General features: G+C 33.1%; 2 protein-coding genes across 7 annotated transcripts in view; one reads left to right on the top strand and one right to left on the bottom strand.

Annotated features, from left to right (window-relative positions):
* LOC144317299 (uncharacterized) overlaps positions 1 to 6,639 on the top strand; it is a 134,515-nt gene extending 127,876 nt beyond the window's left edge. For 4 of the 6 annotated variants that reach the window (XR_013383252.1, XR_013383253.1, XR_013383250.1 and 1 more), the window contains one exon: positions 6,183 to 6,271. Coding sequence is in view for 1 of the 6 variants with exons in the window: in XM_077903510.1 (XP_077759636.1) it covers positions 6,183 to 6,198 (16 nt within the window). In the remaining 5 variants the exon portion in view is untranslated. Of the gene's footprint in view, positions 1 to 6,182 lie in introns of all 6 variants that reach the window. The other 2 variants (XR_013383251.1, XM_077903510.1) reach the window with 1 other exon arrangement.
* Positions 1 to 18,529, bottom strand: part of EYS (EGF-like photoreceptor maintenance factor) — a 1,514,868-nt gene that overhangs the window by 1,079,713 nt on the left and 416,626 nt on the right. Inside the window, exon 11 of the mRNA XM_077903501.1 lies at positions 9,346 to 9,467. Coding sequence (XP_077759627.1) covers positions 9,346 to 9,467 — 122 coding nt within the window. The remainder of the gene's footprint in view (positions 1 to 9,345; positions 9,468 to 18,529) is intronic.

The raw sequence follows: 18,529 nt of genomic DNA, 5'->3' as shown, positions 1-18,529 counted from the left end.
AAGCTGAGATGTAAAGTTAGGCTCTGTAGCTGTATCCTATCACACGTTGATAGGACCATTCCCTGAATCAAGCTGTCCTCCCAACAACTCTTAAGACACCTCTCAGTGCAAGCTTCAGGTGCAGATTAGCATTGGCTGGGTGCTCAGTTCTCCAAGAGGAGGCTTACAGACATAAACTATTGCCATGGCTGTCCCTTCTCCATGCCACCCAATGAACATGGATCGCCCAATTTGTATAAAATAGGGCTCTTCATGTGAATCTTCAGGGCAGTATCTTAAAAATACAGAGGCTCAGGCCTCACTTCCAATTTAGTATGTCAGAATTCTCAAATAAACAAGTATTTTTAGAAATGGCACAGGTGATTGTGATGTATTGCAAGGTGTTTGAAATACGGACTTGCTTTTGGGATTCTCGTCCTACCTAGTTGTATAAGTCCTGTGGGCAACTGCACTCAAGCTATGTTACTTTCAGAGGTGCAGCATGGTCTTGGACAGAAAGAGAATCTTGAGACAATTACGTGACCTGCAGACCTGCTCAAACTGCTGTATATTACTGTGTGGCCATGAGCCTTATGATTTTTCTTTGTATAATACATCTTCTATGATATGCCACTGAAAAAGCAGTCCTGGAAAGGCAAACTACAGGAAAAAAAGTGGTATCTACATTTTCGATAAGCAATTAGCCCTTCACTGTAATATTTTTAAAAGTCCCAGAATCAGTAATAACACTCTATGTCTATAGAGTCTATGTCTATATCTATGTCCATATGTTCAAATACTCATTGACATTTATATTCATGTGAATCACATTGGTCTCTTTTGAGTTTTTGTTTCAAAATTTTTTAAGCACAGAAGATAAATTTTTTGTCTCACTCTCTTAAGCACAGCAGTTTGATGAAGGGAGGTTTTCTTACTCTGAGAAGGCAGGAGAGGCCAATAACTTAAATCAGGAGAACTGACCTGGAAGACCATGGGACTGAGAAGATTTAAGTGACGTTAGTTAGATTAAAGGCTTGATGCCTGAAGAGAGAGGGATCAGGCCAAAGTGTTTTGCTTTGTGTCTATCAGATGCAGTTTTTCACCAGAAATGTAGTAATCTCATTGCAAGCTCTAAAAAGTGGCTCCCAACAGCCTGAAATCAGGTAAAACAAAAGCTACTAGTTGCTGCCAAATCTCTGGAACCTTGGCATGAGTACAAACTCCAAGGGTTTCATACTCTTTGAAAAAATCTAAAAATAGTTAAAGAGATAAAAATATTTCTTCAGTTCATTCATTCATTTATACATTTTCCTTTATTTTCTTTCTCCTCTTTCTTCCTCCCTCCCTCCTACTCCCTTTTCCCCTACCTCTCCACCTGTCTCTCTGTCTCTCCACATTTAAATCATCATTATCATCATCATGAACATGGCATTTATTTCTTAATTGCTTTATATGTGGCAGGTACTATGTAAAACATTTTATAGGCAGTGTCTCACCTCATCTTCATAACAACTCTGCTATTAATATGTCCATAACAAAGTTGCTATTAATATGTCCATTATTAAAGGGAACTAATTGAGGCTTAGAAAGATTAAGTGACTTGTTCAAGGTAACATAGATAGTGAAGGCAAGGCTAGCAATCTCAAAAGCTCATCCTCTTTTGTACTTGCTGCCTTGTGGTTTTTAAGGGCATACTGCAAAATTTAACCCTATCATTATCAAGATGATGCCACGGGCCACTATTATTTCAAACCAAAGTTTTTCATCAATTTACATAAAGAGGCTATTTATCTTTGAGCTCTAATTAATATGTACATATTATAACGAAGATAAGTTTAAATATTATTTGACCTAGCTCCAGAGCTTGTTTTTCGAAGGCTCTTGATTTCTGTTTAAACTAGGATGGTTGGCCAAAAAGTAAAGAGAAATGATATATTCTTTTTTCTGTGTATGTGCACATACGTGTGCATATACATTTGCACATATACTTTTTTCCACAAATATATAACCACTTATTAATTCAAAGTTTCTTAGAATTTCCACTATTGATAAATTCTTCATAGACAAATGGGGAGTTATGATGACATAGTTAGGAATACTAGAGCTCTTTACTGATGGAGATGCAAGATTTACTATCCTTTGACCATTGTTCTTGTCAGTTAATAATAAATTATTGAAGTCAACTTGCTCTTGTGTGTGTAGCTGTGGGTGTGTTTCTCTTACTATTTTCTTAGAAAGAGTATATAAATACAACCTAATAGTTTTTAAAACACAACCAGTTAAAAATGGCATCTATCCAAGTGTCAGGAAGGATGGTTTCTAAGAAAAAAATTAAATTATTTTGGACTGTTACTATCCACTAAATTCTCAGATATAAATTGTGAAGCCTAGAGTTGAATCATATAGTCATGTAAAAATAACAAATAATAATATAAAAGTACAACACAATGTTTTATTGAAATAAGTTAAAACTTAATCTGTCTCATAATTCTTTGAAAATAAACCCATTTATTAATGTATTTTTGGCTACTATTGGCAATGCAAATGGTATTCATTCAGTTCTAAATTATTTTTTAAGCTGGATTATTTCTGTGAATGCTCCGTTTTTATTAAAGAGTCTGAAAATGGAAAATTCCTCTCTCTGATCAGTTACATTCCCACACAGTATTTATGAAATTCAGTTCTGCTTGATAGATTTCTTAAACCTCAAAATTCAGCCATCTGTAAATCTCACTTCTCTGTAATGAGTCTTAGAATAAGAAAGAAGGGAAAATATGTCTGAGCTTCCAAAATAGATTTTACAAGTCTAAAGTCATTAAAGTTCATGTATGTCTTTACTCAAGTGGATCAGTAAATATATTCTCAAGTGGATCAGTAAATATATTCTCAGGTTCCATTTACTTTTACTTTGCATATAATCCTAACAGATTTGGTTATCTGTTTCAAAGCCATGATGGATTCAAAACAACAGATTAGAGGGGAAGAAATGGGATACTTCAGATATACATTAACTGTGATCAAAATTTACTGTCGAGGGGAATATGTTGAAAGAATTACACAAGGCATAAAATGAATGAACTAAATTTTTATATTAGTCTTGGATTATACAAGGAAAACAATTCTATTGTCTGCTCTATTGTAGAAACAATAGAAAACTGATCCCCATCATAATGAACCACTTTCTTAAATGTAATGTTAAGTCATTCTCAGTAAATCCTTAAGTAAGGATCTGTATAATGAAAGGTAGAGATCTGGGCAACAAAAAAAGGCAGATTTTACTCTACATAAACAAAAGTAGGTTATTTAGAATGTACATGGCCAAAGGTCTTCATTTTGTGTTACCTAATCATTGCAATGTCTTTTTTAACAATGTTTTAGGTTGTTAGCTAATGCCTCAATATTTAGATTAAACTTTTGGCTATACATTCACTACTGAAGATGTTGCAACTAATCAAGTTGATCAAAAGACTTAACTGAACTTCTGGAATATAATTAATCAGTTAATGATTATTTTTAATACCCTAAAAATTAGTTGAACCATTATACCCATCGTCTATGAAAAACTATAATTTATGCATAGATTTTCTGATTAGCAAATGTCAATTACATAAAGAGAGAAACATATCATTAAGTTTTTACAAGTGAGGAGGAAACAATATATTATTATCTCCCTCACAAAAGGGTTGGAAAGGAAAATTTAGATTTATTCCTTTTGTCTTAAAAACAAAGCACTAAAACAATGGGAGAATCCAGTAGAGAAGATGCAATGATACACACTTCTAAAAACTCAAGAGGATAAAACTCTTGGTTTTTCAGACCACCCTTTACTTCTCCTTTTTTTTTTTTTTTAAGATTTTATTCACTTATTCATGAGAGACACACACAGAGAGAGAGAGAGGCAAGAACAAGCAGAGGGAGAAGTAGGCTCCATTCAGGGAGCCGGATGTGGGTCTCGATCCAGGTATCCAGGATCAGGCCCTGGGCTGAAGGCAGCACTAAACCACCGAGCCACCCGGGCTGCCCTTTACTTCTCTTTTAAGGTGCTAAATTATGAGCTGTCAGTACACATGAAGTAAAAACCTCTGTGCTCCACCTCCAATATTACAGATGTTTATAGCTAGAAAGTGCTGTCTAGATACCCAGTCCAGTGATTTTCAAATAGAAATACAAATTAAAATCACGAGAAATTATAAGTTATCCAGGTGCCAGATGGATCTATCTACTGAATCAGAATTTTAAGCATGTGCATTTTTAAAGGCAACACCCTGGAAAAGGACCATTGTATACAACTCTTTGATTTTATTGCAGAAACTGATAATTCAACTAAAAAGTGCAGTCATAGATACTTGTTTACATATATTCTGGTATTTTTTTTTAAAAAAATATTTATTTATTCATGAGAGACACAGTGAGAGAGGCAGAGACAGAGGCAAAGGGAGAAGCAGGCTCCCTACAGGGAGCCTGATGCAGAACTCAATCCCAGGTCTGAGCCAAAGGATCAACCACTGAGCAACCCAGGCACCATATAATGTTATTTAAATGAAATATAAAGCTATATTTTTCTTAAATTAATAAATTAGTGGCATATTGAGGGGATCTGAGTGACTATTCCAACATTTCTTCATTTTGTGGTTCCACTAAGTTGTGACTTGCAGTAAGTCACTGAACAAATCCCTATCAAAATCAGACAATGTCCAAATGTTCTTGCTACCCTTTTAAGTTACTCAAAACTTACAAGATGTTTAACTTAATTAGGTTATGAAAAATGAATAAGGAAAAATTATTTTTCTTGAGGTTTAATATTTCAGATGGTATTCTATAGGACGCATGACTTAAAAGCAGTATTAGTATAAAACACAGCTATAGTAGAGATAATATATAAGAGCTAAAACATTTGAGATTAGATAAAATTTATTATGTTCCTATGTAACAGAAATTATTGATAATAAAGTTTGTTACTATCTTTTTTTGCTACAATAATGATTGTTTTTTCTTTTCTCTATCAAGGAGTATTAGGCGGTTCTCTGTGTTTGAAGAATTTTAGAGCTCCCTAGCTCTGACCCTAAATCAGATTTTCTGTTAATTTCCATCAAGCAAGATTAAGCAAATCTTTATGGAAAAGGAGGGCATGAAAGAAATGAAGGCTTTTGTATTTGGACAGAGAACAGTTGGAGTAATTCCACACTGATGGAGGGTTTGTAATACTAGAGACAGAACAGAACCTGAGGTTTTAGTGGTTCCAATTGGATGTACTGAAGGGACAACTGGGACCTCACTAGTAATTAACTAAGTACCATGCACTTGAGAGATACAGAGAAGGTTCTGGGAGCCAAATTTGGTGTGAAGGGATTGGAATCATTTGGCAGATCAACCCATATTTGAAAGGAGCATTGGAATGACAAAATGGGCATTTCAGTAGCAGCCAAGATGAATGAAGGAGGAGAGGCTATTCCCTTCTGATCTTGGCTTGGGCAACCTTCAGCATTTATGCTCTAATCCCAAAGGGAGGAAATGGGCAACTCTCAAATTACTAACATGGATTTTTCAACCATATGGTGGTGAAGGTAAAGGCAGTTTTATTTTTTACCAGAAAACACATAAATTCAGTTTGTTTTTTGCACCAGAGTATTTGGCAGAAAATTAATATCTGTTGTATACTAGTATACATAATATGTGTAAATTTTAACCTGGTTGTATATGAATGAAAACTCTGTCCTTTCTGAATGTTAGTTCTACGACACTAGTTTTGTTTCTTCTGCTGTTATCAAAATTAAGCATTCATTATTCATGTAAGACACAGAGGACAATGAAAGTAAAATGAGAAGGGAAAACACTTGAATAATTTGGTCACATATATTTAAGTAACCACAAAGAAATATTTATTCTTGAATATACCTAAGAAGTTTACATGGGAGAATAAAGCTGATTCTAACCATTCTTTTTTTTTAAGATTTTATTTATTTATTCATAGAGATGCAGAGAGAGAGAGAGGCAGAGACCCAGACAGAGGGAGAAGCAGGCTCCATGCAGGGAGCCTGACGTGGGACTCCATCTAGGGTCTACAGGATAACACCCTGGGCTGCAGGCGGCACTAAACAGCTGTGCCACCAGGGCTGCCCTGATTCTAACCATTCTTAACATTTATGTCTTATTATGTGCTAAGCATTGAAAATTTTCTTTTTTTTTCTTTCATTGTTTTCTAGATTTACTGGACCATAAAGAAGGAAAAGAAGAAAACTGGAAGAAGAAGAAGAAGAAGAAGAAGAAGAAGAAGAAGAAGGAGGAGGAGGAGGAGGAGGAGGAGGAGGAGGAGGAGGAGGAGGAGGAGGAGAAGAAAACTGGCTCATTGTTACAAAATATTTCTCATCCTGGTTTCAAAGTCCTGTGATTTTCTGCTTTTTATCTAAACTCACATTCATGATGCTACATATAATCCTAAAGAAATGCTGCAAATGTAAAAGTGTTCATTTAAAGCCTCACCTATATCAAGTTCAAAAAAAGATTCAGTGCCTTGGTTGGTTTGGAGAGTTCCGCTCAGGAAAAAAAATAAATAAATAAAAACAAAGCAGGTTGATGACTATTACAGCCGAACATGAGTACCTTATAGATTGAATAGAGTAATCTTTCTGTTTATCACAATCATTAAAAATTTTGCAGAAATATCATCTTCCATGTCTTTCTTTCCCTTTTCTACTTCAAAGCTTTTAGCATTTCAAGGTTTGTCTTTTTCCAATATGTTGGTAAATAACAGCCAATATGAAACTCAGACTGGACCTTGCTTTATTATAATTATTTATGTTGCCTATTTTAGCCAGGCTTTATTTCAAAACCAGGAGTTTTCAGCTCTATCTGCTTTTTCCCCTATTTATCATAATTAAATATATATATTTAATTACATACTATTTATTCCTACACAAAAATGCAATATTTCACATAATATTGGTATAATACTTAACAGGTTTCTGTGCTCAAACCCTATATATATATACCAAAGGAAAGGCCTTTTAACATCCTGCCTGAGAACAGGGTCCTTGACACCTGATGACATATGTATACATTTGAAATGCTTACTACAATAAAGTTAATTAACACATTCATCCCATCACATAGTCACCGTGTGTCTGGGTGTGTGTGTGTGGTGAGAATGCTTTAGGTCTACTCTCTTAGCAGATTTCAAGTGTACAATATAGTACTATTAACTATAGTTACCATGCTGTACATTAGATCTCTACAGTTTATTCATCTTACAATGGAAGGCTTGTGCCCTTGACTAGCATCTGCCTATTTCCCCCACCCTCCAGCTGCTGTTAACCACTATTCTACTCTCTGTTTCTGTGAGTCCCACTTTTTCAAAATTAGTATTTTTCTTTATTCTTATTATAAGAGTTTCTGGAATTAGGAGTCAAGATTTTAAACTAATACTAGTCTAAAGTTAGTTTGAATAGCTTCTAACTGGCAATTTATAAAATAAATAAGTGAGAAAATACTATACTTTGAAGCTCTATTACTTGATATGATATACTTTCTAAAGCTACAGACTTTAACTTGTCAAACAACTGGCTTAGTATCACACAGTAAGCTGTGGCAAGGTCAGCTCCAGAAGTAGAATCTTATATTTTGGGGTATGAAGTTCTTTCTACTATAATAAACTATTATTGCTGAAATTATCACTGAAATCATAGGCTAAAATAAAGCTTAACCCCATTATGGAAACTAAATGATTTACTGTAAGTCAAAGGAACTCTGGCTCAAGCCATATTAAAAAATAAGCCCTGAGTGATCTCACATAATTAAACCCAGGGGGTTTCAGTCAGGAGTTCGACAATTGATCCACAACCAAATTTCTTTTGTCTCTCGGCTCTGCTGCCTTCAAAGTTACTTATCATTAGGCAGCACCCCACTCCCTTCCTCAGGGTCTGAAAATGGCAATAGTAATTACATGTGTAAAATCTAGATGTTAGTAAGTCTAGAAGAGGTCACACCTGCCTTTTACTTATATCTGGTGAGGATATACCAGTGAAGATACACTAGTGGGGAAAGCTTTCCCCAGAAAGAACTCCACTCATCTCAGAGACCAGCATAGAGTCACATGCCCACCCCTTTAGAAGTTCACAAAAATGGGATGGAGTAAGCATGACTGCTCAAGTCAAAGCATCTGAATAAAAACAAAGCAACATGGCCAGTATTCTACCTGTATTGTAGCTCGGTAACTGATGCACCCTCCCTAGCCATCTAAATGTTTCTGGTCTCCAGCCCTCTAAATGTTAATTCTAATTCTCTATTTAGATACCAGCCTTCCTTGTGGGAAAGAAACAATTTGCCACAAATTAGCCTTTCATTGTAGAAACAAACAATGTAAATGAACTGATAGTCAAAATATGTCAATGAAAAGAAGTCTGTTTTTCAAAACATTTTCTTCTAACTTCAACTAGTGCAGTCCTTTGGTCAAAATCAACTTTGTTGCTAAAGGATAAACTATAAGCTTATACTAGTATTGAGGCATTAACCTGTGTTGTATGTCATTTATTTTCTGAAGCCAGTCAGTGAATCCACATTGAGTAGATATTTTTTATGTCAGGATTTCTGAAAAATGAGAAGCCTGAAGGGATCCCATTGATTTGCCAACTGTGTCACAGTCCGTTTAAGGCAGAATGGCACATGCTTGTGACAAAGGTGATGACAAATGGATATGTACTGAAGGGACAGCACCAACACAGATGAATGAAGGAAATGATGGAAATACACAACACCAGACAGAAAGCAAAATAATATTTAAGATTATAAATGTCAATGAAATATATTATGTGTGTATGTAGTATCTTGAATTATATAAAATCAGTGCATATAAGACTAATGTCTTATTTTGACTTTAGACAAAAGACTAAAGTCAATTTTTTAGAATAATTTGTGAAATTTTACACAAATTCTACCAAGAATTGTGAATGCAAAGAATGATTTTAAGGTTTTATAATATTTACATCAACCTACCTATAGTTATGAATAAAACGCTTATTACATTAAAATAATACCGCTTGGGGATCCCTGGGTGGTGCAATGGTTTGGCGCCTGCCTTTGGCCCAGGGCGCGATCCTGGAAACCCGGGATCGAATTCCACATCGGGCTTCCAGTGCATGGAGCCTGCTTCTCCCTCTGCCTATGTCTCTGCCTCTCTCTCTCTCTGTGTGTGACTATCATAAATAAATAATTAAAAAGAAATAATACTGCTTGAGTTTCTGTTTTCTCATCTTTATAAGTATATATATATATATACCAACATGACCCACATACAAATGTTAACTATATTTGTAGGAGTTAATTTATACTAGCTCACATTAAGATACGTTAGTAATATTCATGGATACTAACGAGATGCAGATCTTTGCAGGTAGAATTGTGCTCACAGGCATTCAGGATGCAATCATCAATGTCCTGTTCACATCTCAGGCCAGCAAAACCCGGATTGCATAAGCAGGAGAAGCCATTAACCACTGAGAACAAGAGATAAGAGAAAATCATATCCTTTTAGTAATGATCTGGGTAATGCTAATTATTTTAAAGAATATTGTATTCAACTAAATGCATTTCACTTTTAATCAAAGAAAATGTGAATTCACAGCTCTCTCTACAATATTTTCTAGGTAACTATTTTTCTCCATTCTATTTAACTAAAACTTTAATTTGAAATAAGAACAATTACAATAAACATTTGGTAACAGTTTGCAAAGCAAAATGATAACATCCAACTTTCTTCCTCTTCTCTCCCTTTCTTTTATTTGCCAGGAAATAATACAGGTGATAAATAGGTTACTTTTACATCAATTAACTTTTCCTCAAGTGTTTTAGGTTTAATAAACCAGAAGTTAACTCGTTAAAGTTTTTTGTGTGACAAGGTACATTAAAGTGGGTAGTGATCTGAAAGTTGATATTGAACTACTTAAGCCTTAGTTAAAAAGAGCTTTCACATTTCATCATGATCTTTTGAAAGTAATAATCAGAATCTGTCCTCTATTTTATCATTAATGATAGAAAAAGAACAGTTTCTGAAGCATCTCAAGGAAGTGGTGACAGCATAAATTGTAGTTGAAGTAAGAACATATCTATGGCTGCTTCTAGTCAGTCCCTGGATTCTTCATTACCCCTATGATTTAACCATTTAGCCTACACCATTCCACCTCTGTGCATGTACTTGCTATTACTCTCATTAAACGTTGAGGTTTTCAATACACTGTGCGGTATTTGCTGGCTTCTAGATTTCTGCAGCTGTGCTTCTGAATAGCATGTGTACCTGGGCTTTTAAAGAAAACCAGCTCACAGCTGTCAAGAAGAGACAAGGGAGACACAAGAATGGCAGCTCTTTAGGCAGGATTTTACTACTACTATATTTTACTTTCTTCATGTGGCATCCTAACTTATAGCATCCCATTGAATCAAAATAATAATAAACAAGTACAGCTGTAAATAAATTAATGAGGCAAAACGGGATCAATTGTGTTTGCCTTATTTATTATATATGGCATTATATATGTTAATGAATTAAAATCAAATGTTATATAATATATAATTAAGACATTGTAGGATATCATCAAGTATAATGATGTTTTAAAAAATGTTTATAATTATAAATTCAAGTTTGGATACTGGCACAGAATGGCAAGTAATAAAAAACTAGAGTCAAATTAACTTTCTGTTTAAACAGAGATATTCTTTGCAGATGGATGAATTGTTTTATTTTTTTATTTTATTTTTTAATTTGCCATTTTTAAAAAATAAATTCAATTTGCTAACATATTGATGAATTATTTTAAAAGAAAATCAACAATAGATAACTAAATTAGCAAAGGGTTTGAAAGATAGAGATTGGTTTTAGGAAATAAAGCTTGCATTTATTATTAAGAAATATGCTTTTTGAATGTTGACTGTTCTGGGCTAAGCTAAGAACAGAAGCTAGATGAAAGCCTGGGGAATTAGACTGGATGTCATAGGTAAAATAAATAAACAAATGAACAATCATAATTTGTTTGAAATTTAAAACAATAAAAAATGTTTTTTTGTTGTTGTTGTTTTGCTTTTTGTTTTTTTCCTCACACCTAACTTAACTATGGAGTATATGATATCAGCATTTTTTCAGGAAATAATTTTGAAGCATATTGCCTTGTTTTGGTGTTATTTTCTTTTTATCAGAAAATACAGTCACTATTTTTATTAGTTCTTGTTTATAAATATTCCATACTCCGATTTGAATTGAAATTTTCATTAGATAAACCCTGCATGAATTTGGATGTACTATTAGTTTAAAACTTAATATGCACTAAACATCATAGATTAGTGTACTGAAGCAAAGCTTCTGATATGATAAAATTTCATTGTGAAAATAAAGATATTTTAAAATACATTGCCAATGTGGTAAATAAACACGTGCTTGAGATTTAGTTTCATATTTACATATTAATAATTGTTTCTTATATATAGTTACATAATTAATACTGTTAACTTGAATTCAAGAAGTTTGGCTTCCCAAACTATCTTATATTTGAGAAAGTATTAAGAATATAATATCTTAGATTTATGCTGATATCAGTTTACATGTCTGATCTAATTTTAATAAATGTTTTGGTTCTCTGGTGGTTAAATCTCCTTGGATGAGGTCCAAAACATACCATGGCTAATTCTATTATGAAATAGTTTTATATATCAGATACTCAAAGTTTACATTTTCCATAATATATTATGTATGACCTCCAAAATCTTAACAGGTAACATTGAAGTAAGTATAAGAAGCATATTTGAAAATTATGTTTTCTTATTGTATAAGGAATTATGATTTAAAATATTTTAGGCCCTTTTTCTTCTTTTTTACTATTTATTTATTTTTATTTTTATTTAAGTTCCAGGTAGTTAGCATACAGTGTAATATTAGTTTTAGGCATACAATATAGCCAGCACTTCCACATAATACCCAGTGCTCATCACAACTTATAAAAATCATATGCACATCATAAATATGTCACTCAGATTATATCAGAACTGTCCCATATATAACCTTATATAAGCATTATTCTATGGCTTCCTAGATTTAAAGGGTTTCTAACCACTGAGGCATTCTATTCTGTCCCTTCCTTATTTTATAGTGAACATCAAAATTCAAGAGTCATTCCCAGCATCCCCAAATACCTATGGGTTTGAGGTCAGAAATATGATAATAGTGACTTAGTTCAAGGTAATTGGAGAATTTCAAATTGTCACATAATATTTACAGTGACAAAATCAGGAAAAAAAAGAAGAAAAAAGAAGATGATAATGTTGGTTCAAATGAAGAGTAGCAAACAGGTGGCCCATAGCCCCAAAATATATTTTGCTTAGCTGTCATAGTGTCAGAAAAGTTAATACTATTATATCTAGATGGATATTCCAGTTTGCGAGGACCCCTGTACTACCTGTTGTTTTAAACTTGGGCTGCTTCATTCAATTTGGAAAAAAAAAAAAATTATGCTCCTTACTGACATGCATTTACAAAGCATTAGTTTAAAGAAAATAATTCATAACTTCAGTTAAATTATATCATTTCAAGATAAAATGACTTTCCTTCAAAATGTACTTTTTCACAGATTATATTAACCATTCATTTAGCAAAGGATCACATAAAATTTAAAGGAGATACAATAAAACAAAATAAAATGGATAGTGTTTTGGTCAACATCCTTCTAGCTTACTCTTTTTTCCCCTTCACATCCATTCATTGTATCCAGTTCACAGGGCTATTTCATGACCTGTTTCTCCTGTGTCTCAACAAAAGTTATCTATTTCAAATTATCCGTATGTTATTCCATTTCAAAAACCATGTTCTCATATTCAATATTTCTTCTTTTTCTTCTTTCTCCCCTTCCGTCTTCTGCTTTTTCCTTTTCTTCTTCTGTCTTCTTTTTTCTCTATAAGTTTAAGTTTCTTCAGTAATACATATTTGGTAGGGGGAAATGTGTGTGTGTCTGTGTGTGTCTGTGTCTGTGTTTGTGTAACAGATGTGATAAAATAATGATTTATTTTAAATCACTGTAAATAGTGCCCCTCCTACGTATAAATACTATTTAAAAATAATTTTAAAATGGCTAATTCTAACATCAGAACACAGAACTCACATCTCATTAAATTTTCTCATTTGATACCATTATTACTCACAAAAATGTAAATGAATTCATTATATGTGGGGGTATTTTATGAAAACACCTGGGATTGGCTTTGATATTCATGACAGGGTAAAATTAGTAAATAATTAAGGTTGCATACTGAGTTATTCCATTACTATGTCAGATTCTAAGTTAGATTACTCTGCAAGAATTGCTGTGACTGAACTCACTGTCATAGCAATATCCATGCAAGCAAGGGTTGGAGCTGCACTCATTGACGTTGATCTCACAGTGTGGACCTGTAAAGCCTTTACTACATTGGCACTGGTACCCAAGAGGAGATATTTCTGGATCCATTTTTTTTCTACACACAGCACCATTTTCACAAGGATCACTAGCCTCACAAGGTCCAAAATCATGGTAAGCATCTGAAAGAGAAGAATCAGAGTGTCAGTGCTTACTTAATAAACAAATCTCTACAACTACTGTCACTTACCTGGCATGTGTTTGCATAAATGCATTTGACTTAGTCTCTAGGCAATGACTCATAATTTTATTCAATATTATCATTGTGATTCTCTCTGTCTACATTGCAACTTAAGAAAGAAACGCTATTTATGATTTCTTTTTTTAATTTTATTTATTTATATATATATATATTTTTTTTTTTATTTATGATTTCAATGCTTCATCTAACAAAGCACCAGCAGGCAGCAACGTTAAGTGACAGCATTTTTAAAAATACCATTTTGTTTCTTTACCTCTTGTTCAATAATGTGTTCTGAAGACATTGCAATTTTAAAAAGTACGTTATTGATGAGTGATGCTCCCTGTGTTTTTTGTTTTTGTTTTTGTTTGCCTGGTGCCCTAGAGGCTGCTATCACTATAAGCTTTGCTTAATGGATTTGTTGCTATTCTCAAAACAAGTAAACGATGAAAAAAGAACATTCTAATAAGGTTTTAATCTTAAGAGTAACACCTCAACCCTGAAACTAAATTTTACATTTTATTCAGAGAATGTAACTAGATAAAGCAATTGTTATTGGGTAAAATATACGCAAGTATTTGGAGATAAGAAATAAGATGGTTGACCCAAGGGAATACATAGCAAACAAAAAGTGAAGCATAAACAAGCACTAAAGCTGTTCAACAGAGCAAAGTCATTATTCAAGTGTCAGTTTTCCAGACATAGTAAAAAATATTTGTATATTAGCTATTTGGAAAGTATTTAAATAATAGTATTCATTCATCAAAATGTGTACCATATATGTACAAACATAGCTTTTACAAGTGCCTGGCTGAATATCTCAGAGAAGAAAATATCCAGTGATCATTAAGCCTTTTAACCACTCTGATTTTTTTTTAGTAACTCCACAACTATAGGGATGAAGAGAAAATAAAACAAACTGGGATAAGAATGAGGTTTTAAAAGTTTAGAAGTATAGCAGTAGTTGGAGAAATTTTAAAATCTCAGAATCCCTCTGGCCCTCCCAACTTTTCTTTTTCTTGTTATCAAGATAATCCTAGAAGCTGCTGAAGACATCAACAATGTATACAGTGAAAGACTCAAAGTAATATAGTGTTCATAAAATAAGAGCAATAGAAATCGTACCAAGTTGAATAGACACCCAGTATTTCAAGTTTCTAAGTACAGGAAAATAAGTAAAAACAAAAACTACTTCCAAAGAGCACAGAAACAAATTGTTTCCTTCAAATAAAAAGCAATTATTAAGAGGATTTTTCTTTTCAAGAGCTACGGTAAGTAGTGTGGAGAATTCAAACAGGAACAAGGCCTCTTCTTTCTTAAAACATTATGAAATTGAAGTATATGGCAAATGGTGCATTCCTAGATACTGTTTTATCATAATTAAAGTATTTGCTTTACAAAATAAGAGAAATGGCATTGTACAAAATCTACCAGAAACACATAAAACAATGAATTATCCTTAACAAAAAGTTCTCATGCAAGCCCTTCTTTCTAATTACCTACTTCTAAATATTTAATTGTAAGAATAGATGTTGTGCTTTGCTAGTGAGAAGCTAATTTAGCCTGCCTCTTTCATAAATTGTTGTGTGTATATAATCCATTAGATTGCTGAACAATAATTCATACTTGTATTTGAGAAGACTCTCATGATATTCTCGGAATACACATGAGTTCACTGTACCTTGAATATCATGTTGATTTGTATACTAATTCACTATATAAATGCTTAATGAGTTCCTACTAGGTGTCAAGCAATGAGATAGAAGGTAGGGTTATAAACAATGTGGGTTCATATAAGCAAGTAAATCATAAATCAATACAGTGTAATAAGGGATAGATGTGGTCAATTTCTCATGCTAAGTAATCACTGTAGGAGGAAGAATTCTAATACGGTCTCTGGTCCCCACCCCCTGGATACATAGCCTGTAGAATCCTCTACCTTTGAGTATGGGTGAGATTTGTGAATGCCATGAAATATCACTTTGATTATTATGTTATATTATATTAAAGAAAGGGTATGTAGAAATAATTAAAGTCACCTGATCTAATGATTTTGAGTCAGTCAAAAGAGAAATTATCTTGGGAAGCTCTGACTTAATGAAGTGTGAAGTGCTCATGGATTGAGATAACAAATATTGTTAGAACATCCGTACTATCCAAAGCAATCTATACATTTAATGCAATCCCTATCAAAATACCAATAGCATCTTTCATAAGACTAGAACAAAAAATCCTAAAATTTGCATGGAACCATAAAAGACCTTGAATAGCTGATGAAGTCTTGAAAAAGAACAAAACTGAAGGTGTCACATTTCCAGATTTCAGGATATACTCCAAAACTGTAGTAATCAAAGAGTATGATCCTGGCACAAAAATAAACATATAGATCAATGAAACAGAATAAAAAACCCAGAAATAAACCCACAATTATATGGTCAATTAATCATCAACAAAGGAGTAAGAATATCCAATGGAAAAAAGACAGTGTTTTCAACAAATGGTATTCAGAAAACTGGACAGCTACATGCAAAAGAATGAAACTGGACCACTTTCTTACACCATACAAAAATAACTCAAAAGGGATTAAAGACCTAAATGTAAGACCTGGAACCATAAAATCCTAGAAGAAACATTAGGCAGTAATTTCCCTGACATTGGCTGTACCAACATTTTTCTAGATATGTCTCCTGAGGCAAGGGAAACAAAGGCAAAAATAAACTATAGGGACTACATCAAAATACAAAGCTTCTGCACAGTAAAGGAAACAATCAACAAAACTAAAAGACAACCTGAAGAATGGGAGAAGATATTTGCAAAGGAAATCTGATAGGGGTTGGTATCCAAAGTATACAAAGACCTTTACAACACAACATCCAAAAACAAATAATCCAATTCAAAAATAGATAGAAGACATGAACAGATATTTCTCCAAAGAAGACATACAGATGGCCAACAGACACACCAAAAGATGCTCGATATCACTCATCATCAGGGAAATGCAAATCAAAACCACAAGGAGATATTAACCTCACACCTTCAGAATGGCTCAAATAAAAAACACAAGAAATCCGTGTTGGTGAGGATGTGGAGAAAAAGAAATCCTTGTGTGCTGTTGGTAAAAATGAAAACTGGTGCAGCCACTATGGAAAACGGAAAGGAGGTTCCTCAAAAAACTAAAAATAGAACTACCATATGACCTAGTAATTTCATTGCTAGGCATTTACCCACAGAATACAGAAAACAAAAACACTAATTCAATAAGATATATGCACCCTCATGTTTATTGCAGCATTATTTACAGTAGCCTAATTATGGAAGCAGCTCAAGTGTCCATCAGTAGATGAATGAATAAAGAAGATATATATAATGGAATATTACTCAGCTATAAAAAAGATGAAACCTTGCCATTTGCAACAACATAAAGGGATCTAGAAAGTATAATCCTAAGTGAAACAGGTCAGTCAGAGAAAGACAAATACCATACGATTTCACTCATGTGGGATTTAATAAACAAACCAAATGAACAAAGATAAAAAGAGATAAATCAAAAGAGAGACTCTGAATTATAGAAAACAAACTGATAGTTACCACAGGAGAGGTTGTGTGTGTGTGTGGCAGGTGAAATAAGTGAAGGGCATTAAGTGTAACTTATGATGAACACTGAGTAAGGTATAGAATTGTTGAATCACTGTATTGTACACCTAATATAACACTGTGTGTTAACTATACTAGAATTAAAAATAAAGATGTTACTGTTAATATGTTATAAAAGTAAGAATGAGACAAATGAAATTCACAAATTTGAATAATATTTCTGTAGGATGGTACAAGATCATAAAATGCTTTGCGGTCCATAGGACTTGGACCTGTGTGCATTGAAAAGTCATTAAAATCTTTCCTTAAAAGTTGTAATGAGGTATATACTAAGCCTGTTCATCCTGAGAATTATATTGCATTTCCAAGTTGTATTTAAAAATATATATAATGTTTATTTTTTCCCTGAGGTTTTATTTTGCTGAAAACTATATCTTGTTGACACAATTTAAAATCGAGAAGCCATGGTAATATGCATTTTATTCGCATACATAGTTGGTAGGAAAAATTAAAAACCTATTTTCATTAGTTTCTTTTTACAACTATGTCATCAATATGCAAAATCCCAAATGCTTAGGTTCCAACTGAAGTTGTACTGGTAGTAGAAATGTGCATTTAACTGAACTATCTTTCCTCTAATTGAAATTTGCATCAATCAAATTAGTATGCTAGTTTCAAGTGTATGAATCACTTTTAGTATCAAGTTCTTTACAATATTGTTAAACTTCTTAAAGAAAAATACTGTTTTGAAAGCTTCAAGTGGATATAGATGTTTATAGAAATGTGAATATGCTAAACATCAATTCACATTAGTCTAGTGGTTTGAATTTTTTCTTTATGATGATTTAGATAAACTTAAAGAAAAATGGTGTTTAAAACTTCTGAAGTGATAGCAGAATTCAGATATTTATTTAAAAAAAAACCAGCAATGTTATAAATTAGTAAATAATAGGTTAGGTGCTACATTTCTGCTACAAGGTGTCATATAGGAAGTATAAAAAATAGTCATAAAGGCACAGGCATCCACTACAAAGATACATGAAATGGAAATCAAATCCTCCAACTTTGACAATCTGCAACAAGAACTTTAAAAGATCAGCCTGGATAGTGTAAATTCTGTCAATGCAGAGAATTAGAGGGATATGTACTGGGTAAACAGAGTAGTTCTTCATGAAGCATACATTGAAGTATTAAAGATGTACTCTTTATATTCTCTTAAAGCCCATTATAAATCTATTATGCAAATTGTAAAAGAGAGACAATGCTTTTTATTAAACAGAAGAGCTAGATGACACTATATGTTTTTAATGGATATTAAGGCAGTAATAAATATTTTTGTGCATCGTAA

This window comes from Canis aureus, chromosome 7 (genome assembly GCF_053574225.1).
Source record: "Canis aureus isolate CA01 chromosome 7, VMU_Caureus_v.1.0, whole genome shotgun sequence".
In the NCBI taxonomy this organism is placed as follows: Eukaryota; Metazoa; Chordata; class Mammalia; order Carnivora; family Canidae; genus Canis; species Canis aureus.
This window is presented reverse-complemented; position numbering and strand designations above follow the sequence as displayed.